The sequence below is a fragment of the Nannobrachium achirus genome, assembly GCF_963921795.1.
Source record: "Nannobrachium achirus genome assembly, chromosome: 16".
NCBI classification, from domain to species: domain Eukaryota; kingdom Metazoa; phylum Chordata; class Actinopteri; order Myctophiformes; family Myctophidae; genus Nannobrachium; species Nannobrachium achirus.
Window position 1 is genome coordinate 9,733,927 of NC_137823.1, and position 12,768 is coordinate 9,746,694.

The 12,768-nt window shown below is 40.5% G+C and overlaps 1 protein-coding gene across 1 annotated transcript; it reads left to right on the top strand.

Annotated features, from left to right (window-relative positions):
• Positions 1 to 1,988: 1,988 nt before the first annotated feature.
• armc1l (armadillo repeat containing 1, like) lies at positions 1,989 to 7,971 on the top strand (the record flags this gene model as incomplete). The annotated part of the gene is made up of 6 exons (XM_080744677.1): positions 1,989 to 2,138; positions 3,488 to 3,579; positions 4,612 to 4,870; positions 5,826 to 5,942; positions 7,044 to 7,118; positions 7,774 to 7,971. 6 exons carry the CDS (start codon positions 1,989 to 1,991, stop codon positions 7,969 to 7,971), a joined length of 891 nt encoding a protein of 296 aa, XP_080600803.1.
• Between the last annotated feature and the right edge of the window lie 4,797 nt (positions 7,972 to 12,768).

Genomic DNA, 12,768 nt, shown 5'->3' on the forward strand with positions numbered 1-12,768 from the left:
TTTAGCACAGTTTATTTTGAGCACTGTAGTGACAAATTAATAGCTGTGCATTGTGCAAATGCAGGCTTTTCTCAGTACGATTATCTTAATGCCTTTACTAGGTCTGACTTTATCCACCCTACATGTGTCTGGGCAAGGATTTCAGCCACTCCACGGGGGAAAAATAGAATGTACTTATTAAAATAAATGTATCATGCGGCATGATACATTTATTTTAATAAGTTGTTGCTAAGGTATGGCAACATGGTGTCTTGGATGCGCGCGAAGGCGCGACCAGTCATGTTGCCATACCTTAGCTTTTTCTGAACTGACGCCACTGATAATCACGTGAAGTCGGCTTGGCCAATGAGCGCGCACGTACGGTGACGTTGCAAGAAACGGCACCACGTTTGATTTTTGTATTTCAGTTGCGTGTTGTTGTTTCTCCTCTGTGGTGAGTTGTTTAATTAACTCTTAATTAATGTTAAATAATGATGTAATGAACGTCCGTGTGAGACAATAACAACTCATTTTAGACGGTTAACTTCCGCATTTATTGATTAATAATTACCTCATGCTAACGTTTAGCTGTGGGAGTCATCCCACAGCTAAGCTAACGTCGTCTGTCTGTGTGTGTGTGTGTGTGTGTGTGTGTGTGTGTGTGTGTGTGTGTGTGTGTGTGCGCGCGACTGCGTGCGTGTCAGTGGTGTAAAAAAAGTACTCACATGTTTTACTCGAGTAAAAGTATCAATACTGCAATGTAGAAATGCTCTGTTAAAAATATATGTCTGGAATTCTAAATGTACTTAAGTAAAAGTACAAAAGTATTGGTATTGTAAGCCATACAATAGTTATTATTAAATGAGATACATAAAATCTCCTTTTAGTTGACCTGGTACCAGTGATTTTGTGCTGTCATGAAACTGCTTTTTCCAGTTGTAAACTTCTAATAAACTCTTCAATCAATCAATCAATCAATCAATCAGTATCAAAATGTACTCAAAAGTACTCAGTAAGCAGAAAGTCCTATTTCAAGTTTTCAAAGGGATCTTTGAAAATAGCAGAAGCTCGCAATGTGTTGCGTCACATGTGAGCTTGTAGATCAGCTATATTGTAGATCTGTTCAAATGGACGAAATTAATGTATACAGGTATAGGGGCATCATGGCTGAAGGTTATTGCATGTTTTGTAATAATAATACTCAATCTAAAGAGTAACTAGTAGTAGCTAAAGTGTTCAAGGGTAGTGGAGTAAAAGCACAATATGGATCTGAGATGTAGTGGAGTAGAAATAAAAGTAATGGAAATTGGAAATACTCAAGCAAAGTACAAGTAATCAAACTATCATACCGTTTGGGTTTGTATTGTATCGTTTTACAATGCAAATAATCGGTATCAAATCGTTTTGCAATGCAAATAATCAATTATATGGATACCAAGTAGTTGTGCCTTTTATTTATCAATTTTAAGAAGAACAATTCAAAAGAGGGGTCTATTAAATTAAGTTTCATTCCATATATCTACTCTTGGTCTATCGATAAATGTGTGTAAACTCTGTGTTCATGTCAAGGTGCAGGTTTGTCCATATGTGTTGAAATATAATACATGTATTTGCTAGAGAATCACTGTTTACTTGTTTATATCCATAACCATAATAATAGATGTTCCCTTAAAGGAGGACTTTGACACTTTTCAACCTATCTTCATATAATAGGTCCTCACTAATGTTCATAATAAAATTGCAAAAAAAAAAAAAAAAAAAAAAAAAAATCTACTCGGACCAAGTCTCAGAAATCATCGTTTGAAAGATTTTTTTTAAACAATATTTAAAAAAATATATATTTTTCATTTTTATTATTGCAAGAACAATAGCTTCGCCTTTAACATTGCGACTTTTCAGGAATAGAAAGCCTGCATTTTCTATTAGCTTGGATTCCCCATTGATGTGATGTCACAAGACTATGGATTTCTGAACTTCCCATATTTTATCTTACAGGTTAAATAAAGACCATGGATTCCCTCAGTGTGGTGTCTCAGCTCAGGGACCTTGCCGTGGACCCTCAGAACAGAGAAGCCATCGTTCAGGACGAGGGCTGTCTGCCTGGGCTGGTGCTGTTCCTGGACCACAGGGACCCCCGGGTGCAGAGGACCACCCTGGAGGTAGGAGGGAGGGAGGCTAAACACTAGCCATGTTTCCATAAGCTTATTCGAAAATAGGAAGCAAATTATCATAAATTCGCATTAAGACAAAGCGAATTTAGCCTGTTTCCATTTGCGGGTGTCATTCGAATTAGCGACGGTCGCATGAGTTGAAACCTCAAAATCCACCTCCCTATAAAAGTTTTGGCGGATAATGAAAGTTTATTCGAATTTTGAAGTGTTTCCATGAAAAGATTTAAGTGAAAAGGGCTTAATGCGCATTAAGAGGCTTTATGGAAATGCCACTTATGACTAAAACTATATCAAAATGTGCTGTCAAAATTCAACCGTAGCTTGCTGTCTGGGGCAGCCGTGGCTGACGAGAAAAACTCCAATTCCCACAATGCAACGGGAGATAACTTGATCAGGAAATCTGGGGTACATTCGGAAACCCGCACCGGGTGTGTGCTCAGTGTGCAGTGGGCGTTCAGTGTGGCTTATTTACGAACGACCAGTTTTAACAGGCAGCTGTGCGCTTTTTCACTCCGAAGGTAAACTTTCTGAAAAGCAGCAGTTGCTGCTGAGTATGCTAACGTAACGTTGCTATTAAGAGATGTAGGTCTAGTTCACAACATTGGCATACCTACTGTTAATTTACATGTTGTTGATGTGTGTGAAACTATCAAGCCCAAACGACCAATTAAGCTGCAAGTGCTGTATTTTGCGGTTATTTCCTCCATTGTTCACAGCTGAGAAGCATTCAAGACACGGCCATGAAAACCAACCAATCAGAACACCGCACCACACCACCACACCGCATCTTCTAAGTAGGGTGGGTGAGTGCGTGCACTCAACACACCAGTGCGCCGCGCACTGGATTTCCGAACGACAACGCACCAAGTGCACCGAATAAACGAACGACAACATGGCACACCAGTGCGTTGAGTGCGTATTTCTGAACGCACCCCTGGTTTCCCTATTCATGGGTTGCATTTGTAGTCCTAAACCGGCCATATTGAGGACCCACACAGGTGTCTGATTGGCATAGAACCAATGTTCTACATTAATCAAAACACCTGTGTGTAGGACTACAAATGCAACCCATGAATACAGGCCAGTGGTATGAAATTCACAAAAGTGCATTTATCTCGTAATCTAACTCCATGCAGATCACATTCATGTTCAAAACGAGCCCTTCTCTACCGGCCGCGGTTGTCATCTTTCTGTTCTGAGTGAAAGAAAATACTATCATAATACTCAGATTAAGCCTCCAAAATAAGGGGAAAAAAACAATAAAATGCCATGGCACTCAGCGATTAAATCATTGTTTAATCAACAGCATCCAATGTGTTAAACTGTTTGTCCACTAGACTCTTCGCTACTTGGCTGAAGCGTCTCCTAACGCCGCCATCATGAAGGAGGAGTTAGGAATGATGGTCAGTCTGGAGAGCCTGATGGACAGGTGAGGACCTCATCATTCTCCACCACACCCATGGAAGCCATGTTTGTAGTTCTTTTGAAACACACAGACACTTTGGTAGAGGCTTGGGTTTTGCAGTTTACCATGTCACAATAAACCTTGTCTAAATACATCTTCAATAGTTGATCTGGTCATAAACAGATTTTCCTAAATATTCTCCTCATTGACTTTGACAACATTGCACAGTGAAACAGCTGTCTAAGTCAGTGGTTCTCAACCTGTGGGTTGGGACCCCCAGGGGGTCCCCAGATGATTAACTTAACGTGCAACATTGTTTTCTTTCTCAACAGTAATCAAACCAGCAAAAAGTTTAAGTGTACAGAGGGTATCTGCACGTTTCTAAAGTGACAATTTAAGGACTTTTTAATACCTCTAAAATGACAAATTTAACATTAGTCAAATTGTCAAATATTAGAGGCAGAAATTGTGAAAATAGCAGATCATGTAGATCCGCTATTTTCACAATAGAACTGTTATACAAAATGTAATGCCTCTGCTTGTCAGGGTGGGTTCCCAGTTAAAATATGATTATTTTGTGGGGGTCCCCAGTTAAAACATCATTATTTTGTGGGGGTCCCCAGTTAAAATATGATTATTTGGGGGGTCATGTCCTGAAAAGGTTGAGAACCACTGGTCTAAGTCAGTCTTTTAGCTCATAAAGGAACCAAACAAAGCATTTTTCGGACAGCGTATAACACCACACAGCCCAAGTCTGTTTAAATGAAATAATAGCATCTACTTCCTGTTGATTTTATTACTGGAAGATTCTAAATGATCCATGCATCCCATCTAGATCCTCTTCCTTATTCAAAGAGTAAAATCAACATGGAATATTATGTAATTTCTACCATAAATAAATGATAAGATTCTGTTTTAATCAGAACCATTGCATTATTCCTTCCATATCGAATTCCATGAACGTTGAGTGGTTTCTGTTGATGATTTAACTGTAAAACAACAACATAATATACTGAAGACGGAAGTCATTAAAAACAGTGTTTGTTCATATTGTAGTGCCAGCGTGTCCGATGACATCACTGCCCAGGCCAAAGAGGTGTTGGCTCTGCTGAATGCACCCGCACACCCTGTGCCACCCTGTGCCAACGCGGTGCCACACACACCACTACCACCCTCTGCCACCTCAGTGCCACCCTCTGCCACCGTGCCACGCACCCCAGAGAGGCAGAGGAAGAAGAAGCCTCAGTTCTTCATCAACTCCACCAACAAGAAGGCAAAGTCTGTCACCCTGCACATAGAGGGCCTAGACAGTACTGTGAGTGCACACACGCATGCACGCACGCACGGTCGCACGCACGCACACACACACACACACACACACACACACACACACACACACACACACACACATCCAGGGCCTGGACACTGCACCGTGAGTGTGCACGTGCTTCCAATATCCAATCGATAACTGCAGAGCGACAGTCACTTTAAAAGAACAGAATGGTGCAACTGCTAGTTGTAAAAGTAGCCTAAGGGTCCATTTGGTTCCATGTGTACAGTCTCAGAGGGAATGGTTAAAGGATACCGTTAAGGAATTGGAATCGCAAAAGTCCTAAATGATCCCAACCCTAATTACTAACATTGTTATTTGTTACATAGTATACGATACAGTACAGTTGACAGACTGGTCAGACACAGCAGACAGCAATCATGGATAAAGGAAACGTCGTCTCCATCCTTTGACAACTGATACAGAGCAGTACCTTGCTGACTGTTTGATAGTACAGAGCAGTACCTTGCTGACTGTTTGATACAGAGCAGTACCTTGCTGACTGTTTGGCCCTCCTTTTGGAGAGGACGGACATTTGAACTCCCCTCACAACCAACTTCTGCACGTGTCCTAGGCCAGTGGTTCTCAGCCTTTTCAGGCCACAACCCCCAAAAGAAACATATTTGATATTGAACTGAAGACCCCCAAAATAAGTAATTTGAACTGGGGACCCCCCCTTCCTGACAAGCACTTAGAATGAGACAAATATGGGTAAATTGTCCTTCTACAACACTGCCACCCAGGTGTGGATTTCCTTGACTACCTCCCTTAAAACATGTAGCTCGCTGGCATCCTTCAAAACTGCCCCCCCCCCCTCCTCTTACCTTACCCCCACCCTGAACAAATGTGTTTTATAAACGCGTGTGTTTAACTGTCCTTGTACTGCATTTTTTGTATTGACTATAATTGTACTGTTTCTTCACTTTTGACCTGTGTGCAGGTCCAGAGAGGTGTGTGTGAGGAGGCTCTCCTAAAGGTCAAAGGGGTCATCAGCTTCACCTTCCAGATGACCTCCAAGAGATGTACGGTCCGTATGACCTCTGACCTGCCGACCGAGGTACATGCACACGCACACACTAGAGCATTCACCAAACATTCGAATATGAAAGTCACTATTCGACATGGTTCACAGATGTCGAATATTCGCTTATTTTTCTTTTTTTATTGTTTTCTCTTTAAAAAATATATAGTTTATAAAGGCGAGATAGGAAGTCATAAGAATAAGTTGTCAATGCCCCTGTTGGATGAATTTGTTAATGCTCTATACCAGGGGTTCTCAAACCTTTTAGGCAGTGACCCCCAAAATAAACATATTTGAACTGGGGAACCCCACCCTGACAAGCACTTGGAATTGTAGGTATTACATTTAATGTGACTCGGTTGGGCAGATAAATATTGTGAAAATAGCAGATCTACATGTTGCGAGGCGTTGTGAGCATGTAGATCGGCTATTTTCACAATGTTTCGTCTCTTGCTTACTTAATATTTGACAGTTTGGACAGTCCTGTCGAATATTCGACTATTCGAATACTAGCGCGCGCACACACACACACACACACACACAGACACACACACACACACACACACCACTCTAACCTGTTCACTGAAGTAACAAGGACTCAATAGTCATCAATAGCGTCACAGTTCATTAGATACTGTCATTCTACTGTAAAGGGAAACACACACCGGCCCACGGAGGCGACGTGCCGCATCAAAACATACAGCCCGATTATATTATATATATATTTTTTCTTTTTAAAGCGAACATTTGTAACTCAACTATTCGCTTCTGGGTGGTCCCTGGAACAACATATTTTGAGATTTGGGTCCGTAGCCAAATACATGTAATTTTGGGGGTCCTTGACATGAAAAAGTTTGAGAACCACTGATTTAGAAGGAGCATTTAGAAGACATTTATAGAATCGGGTCAAAATTATTCAAAGATTAAAGATTTTTCAAAAATAGCAGATCTACATGCTCGCAGTGTGAGCTTGTAGATCTGCTATTTTTCAATAGCTAAAGTGTAACATATTGGTTAAAGTGGTTCGAATCTAAAGTGACACAGATTTGCGTTCAGGCCTAAATGGGTTAAGTGAATGGGGAGTCCAAGCCGCTTCTTATCACCTGTTCAGCTTGTTTTTGTTGTTATTTCCCACAGAAGGTGGCGTCGGCCATCGCTGCCACCAAGGTGATGTCAGCACAGCAGGTGGTCCACAACGAAGAGGGACAAGAGGTCAGAGGTCACACACACACACACACACACACACCCACACACACACACACACACACACACTCTATGTAAAGCAGGGGTCTTCAATGTTTTCAGGCCATGGACCCCTTAGTTGAGACTGAGAGAGATGAAGCATGGACCCCCACAACCTGTTCATAGATTCCATATAGTTTCATTGTTTGACAGCACAATCATCAGTGTATTTTGGATTCATGTCAATGTGTGTTTTCAGATATGTAACCACTTGAACCGTCAATACTTAATAAACTTGACCTTTCACTCTGTACTTAGTCTGCTCTTTTTCCCCTCTACACCAAACACCACAAATAGCCGATCTACAAGCTCACTAGATCTTCAATTTTTGGCTAAAGTTCTCAGAATAATATGGACGCTAGGGTTCAAGTGGTTAATATAAAAAAGGAGAAAAATCTATCACACAAAGATTTGGAGGACCCCCTGTAGTAACTCTCAGGACCCGGACCCCCTGTCAAAGACCCCTGATGTAAATGAGTTCACTGTAATGATTCAATCCGTGTCTGCAGTTTCGCAGCTGAGGTCATGCCTTGTGAAGCTTGTAGGAGCTTGTAATTAAGTTAGTTCAGTTTATGTCACTTAAGTTGAGAACCAGCGTTCTAACCGGTCGCGTTGTGTTCTTCAGGTCCTGGTGTCGCTCAACCCTCTGTGTCCAGACGAGGAGATCCAACAGAACGCCTCTCTACCAGACTACCTGCCAGAGGAGGAGGAGAAGGAGCCGGTAGACCAGAGGGCTGTCCAACGCACCGGCGCCAAGGACCAGGGCCAAGGCAGCTGGATCAACACCGCTGCCACGTTTCTGTCCAGAAACTTCTACTGGTGATACCATAGCCATAGATATAAAAAGCTAGATTCCTCATTTGCTGCTGCAGTTCATTTGAGCGTTCTGTACAAAAATAGAGGCAAGGCGGATGTGCAGAAAGGCACGTTGCCACTCAAAGTGTGACTACTGGTCCATCGCCCAGAGCTGGAGGAGGCGTCTACCTTTCTATGTCTATGACCACAGCTCTGTTTGGAAGCTCTCCCTCCGCTGTAGAGCTCAGTGCAAACGGTGGACAATATTGTTGATTATTACCTTTTTTTTCCCCAGTGTTGTAAATATTTTTATACTTAAGTAAAAGTATCAATACAGCAATGTAGAAATACTCTGTTACAAATACCTCAAAACTGTACAGTACTTAAAGGGGCACTCCACCACTTTTCAACCTATCTTATTAGGCCTGGGGCCAATTCTGATATCTTCACAAATTGGTACCACCCAAGGTGACCGTACATTTTTTACATTTTTGACTTCCTACATGTCTCTAGTTTACATTTTGGTATGATAACCCTTTCTGAGACCCAGCTTAATTGATGTTATCAGCCGCTAGAGTCGGTCTCCCATCGACTTTCTATACAGGAGGAAAATACCCAGAAAAGTTTTTTTTTCTGGGTATTTAAGTGGGATGTGAGGGGTCTAACTAGGGGTTTGTCATGATGCTGAATCCATTGCAGGCATTTGTTTTGCACAAAAAACATTCAGTGGGCTAGAAATGGCCTCAGAAAACAATACACGTATGGGTGAGTATTCATGTTAGTCGGAGGCCTTAGGGTTTTTTTTTCTCGTGCTAATCAGTCTAAAAGTGCAAATTTTGCACAGATGTAGCTCATGGCATGCTCTAATGATTTAGCTAGGGCGCCCGAGTCTGCGACATTCGGGGTCGCCACAGCGGCCAAATCAAGTTGGGCTCCCATTGACTTTAGTGATGAAAAGTGATGAGTCATCACTTTTCAGAGTTTTGTGGGTGCTGTGGTGACCCCGAAGGTCGCCGACTCGGGCGCCCTAGCTAAATCATTAGAGCATGCCCTGAGCTACATCTGTGCAAAATTTTGCACTTTTAGACTGATTAGCACGAGAAAAAAAAAACCCTAAGGCCTCCAACTAACATGAATACTCACCCATACGTGTATTGTTTTCTGAGGTCATTTCTAGCCCACGGAATGTTTTTCGTGCAAAAAAAAATGCCTGCAATGGATTCAGCATCATGACAAACCCCTAGTTAGACCCCTCACATCCTACTTAAATACCCAGAAAAAAAAAGTTTTCAGGTTATTTTGTATAGAAAAGAAAGTCGATGGGAGACCGACTCTAGCGGGTGATAACATCAATTAAGCTGGGTCTCAGAAAGGGTTATCATACCAAAATGTAAACTAGAGACATGTAGGAAGTCAAAAATGTAAAAAATGTACGGTCACCTTGGGTGGTACCAATTTGTGAAGATATCAGAATTGGCCCCAGGCCTATAATAGGTCCTCACTAATGTTCATGATAAAATATTTAAAAAAGAAAATCTATTCAGTTTGGGTCTCATAGGAGAGCTGTGGGTGGGTCAAATCCTTCCTACCGGTGACATCATCAAAAATATTATTATTATTTTTTTTGTCAAATGATGATGTCACCGGTAGGAAGGATTTGACAGCTCTCCTATGAGACCCAGACTGAATAGAAAAAAAATGGTGCTATTTTATTATGAACATTAGTGAGGACCTATTATATGAAGACAGGTTGAAAAGTGGTGAACTACTCCTTTAAGTAAAAGTGCTTAGTTACCTTACACCACCGGTCGTCTCACTGTGCTCTCAGATGATTCACATGTCAGCGGTCGAGGAGAAGCGTTTTTTTTTTGTTTTTTTTTTGCAACAAAGCAACCTTTAACGGGAGCAGTGCTGTGCATGCGGGCCGCGGCTTGACTGGCTAGCCTGACAAAAAAGTTCAAGTTTCAACCCACCTGTGAAATGTCCTTGACTGTTAAACTGTAAAATATCTGAAAGCAGGGGGAGGGACTACCTTCACGTTTTGGATACGATGTGAAGAAAAAGGTAAGAATCAACAATATTGGCCACCGCTCGCCGGTGTCGGTCGCTATATGTCGGAGGGAGTGGTTCCCATTGGATCGGACAGTTATGTGTTACTTTTTCAGGAAATAGGGAAACAAAAATGGTGATCTGGCCATTTTTCTATCCATTGTCAGAGTTGTAAATGTACATACTAGAGTCGTTCAGCTGAACAGTCCTTGTAAATGTTTCTTTGTTTTTATGTATGTTTCCCGTGTTTTTTTCCCATTTAGGTCTGAACACAAATCTTGTCACTTTAGATTTGAACCACTTTAACCATTATTTTATGCTTTAACTATTGAAAAATAGCAGATATACAAGCTTGTAGATCTGCTATTTTTGAAAAATCTTGAACACTTTTCTATAAATGTCGTCTAAATCAGTGGTTCTCAAACTTTTTCATGTCAAGGACCCCCGCAATTAACTGTATTTGGGGTACAGATACATATTTTGACCCCCATCTCAAAATATGTTGTTCCAGGGGTCCCCCCCCCCCCCCCCCAGAAGCAAATATTTGAGTTATAAATGTTAGCTTTTAAAAATATATATTCAAAGACTAGCAAAAAAAAAAATCAAGATTTTTTTCCATAAATAGCAGATCTACAAGCGGATATTTTTCAATAGTTAACGCATTCTAGGCCTAAATTGTTGTTATCCATCTTTAAGTGTGTTTGTCTACATTAGAAGTTCTTCTCTAAATAGCAGCACCTCCTTCTGAAATGTCTTCCGTTTTGTCATTTTGTGTCGTTTCTCAGCAAATAAAACAAAGGTAAAAGATGTTTTCAGTCGTCTTTGTGAGAACGGAAACACAGTTTGGAACAGGAATCCAGACACATTTGGAGATGTTTATTTGTGTTTTTGACATACAGTACAGAACAACCTCCTTGTTGTCTGGTTCACAAATCAGTAAAGCAGTTTTTACAAAGCTTTGGACTCAAAGTCTTTAGTAAAATATATATACTTTTATATCATCTGTAGAATATGTTATAACTTATTTACTTTGCATTGAAATAACATCCCAAAATACCCCCCTCCCCCCAAAAAAGGGTAAAACAAGAAAACAACCGAATGAACCTCAACACTTACTTTTCATGATTCAAATTAGATCTACAAGCTGCTACTTTTGATGCATTTGTGTAACGCAGGGGTCTTCAACGTTCTCAGGCCAAGGACCCCTTAGTTGAGAGAGATGAAGCAGGGACCCCCACAACCTGTTCATAGATTACATAATAGTTTAATTGTTTGACAGCAGAATCAGTGTATTTTGGATTCATGTCAATTTGTGTTTTCAGAAATTTAACCACTTGAACTATCAATACTTGACCTTTCACTCTGTACTTAGTCTGCTCTTTTTCCCCTCTACACCAAACCTTGTTGCCGAAAATAGCCGATCTACAAGCTCACAATGCCTCGCAGCGCGAGGCGTTGTAAGCTTGTAAATCGGCTATTCTGCTCTTTTTCCCCTCTACACCAAACCTTGTTGCCGAAACGTTGTGAGCTTGTAAATCGTCTATTTTTGGCAAAAGTTCTCAGAATATGGACCCTAAAGTTCAAGTGGTTAATATAATAAAGGGGAAGAAAGGATCTATCACTCAGACTTTGAATCAAAATATCCCCAACAATATTCTGGGGTGGAACATTTGCCAAAAAAAAAAAAAAAAGCTGATCTACAAGCTCACAATGCAACTCGTGAGTTGTGAGCTAGATAGAGGGTTTACTTTAAATATGGACGTGTGAACTTGAACCTATGGGAGAACATACTGTTAAGTGTTAACTAGACTGAGACTAATAAAGCTTTGAGAACCAAACCAACATCAGCAGCAATGGAGAGTTTACTGTAAATGATTACTGTAAATACCTAAACTGTTTATCGAACTTAAAAAGAGCATTTTCAACCTCATCTTCATATCATTTAACTGGACCTCGATACATCACTGATTAATTGAAGGATTGATTACCTTATTAGTCAGAAATGTAATACAGCAGGAGGTACAGTCAGACTTTAAAATAAACACTTAATTTTCTATATCAGTTACTCACTCCATGAAGCATTGAAATCTCCTTTTGACCGATTATTGGCTTATAAGGGAATGTAAAAAAGAAAAGAAAAATGATTTCAAGACTTCATGGGCTGCGTAATGCACTGGGTCACGGGCACATTTTAAATGCGTCTACATTTTTTGTTTCCTACATTTTGTCAAAAACATTTTCATAAAACATATTTCCCCCGCAAAGATTTTGTCACAAAAAAAAGGATCATGATTTGTTCTAAGTAATTTAAGTAAATGAATAAAAGAAAAATAACTTAATTCAAGAATAATCTAATAAATCCCATAAATTAGAAAACAAACGTTTCAGAAGTAGTGAAAATAGCCGATCTAGTACAAAGCTCACAACGCAGCGCGAAGCAACTCGTGAGCTAAATCTCTCTTTTGGGCCTCGACCCGAAAAGTTTGAGAACCTCTTTTGGAATTGATATAGAACAGTGGTTCTCAACCTGTGGATCGGGACCCCCAGGGGGTCCCCAAATAATTTGTGGGGGTCCCCAGATCATTAACTTAATGTGCAGCATTGTTTTCTCGCTCAACAGTAAACAAACCACCATAAGGTTTTAAGTGTATAGAGGGTATCTGCACATTTCTAAAGTGACAATTTAAGGACTTTTTAATACCTCTAAAATGACAAATTAAACATTGGACAAATTGTCAAATATAGTAGAACTGTGTGTGTTATACAAAATGTAATG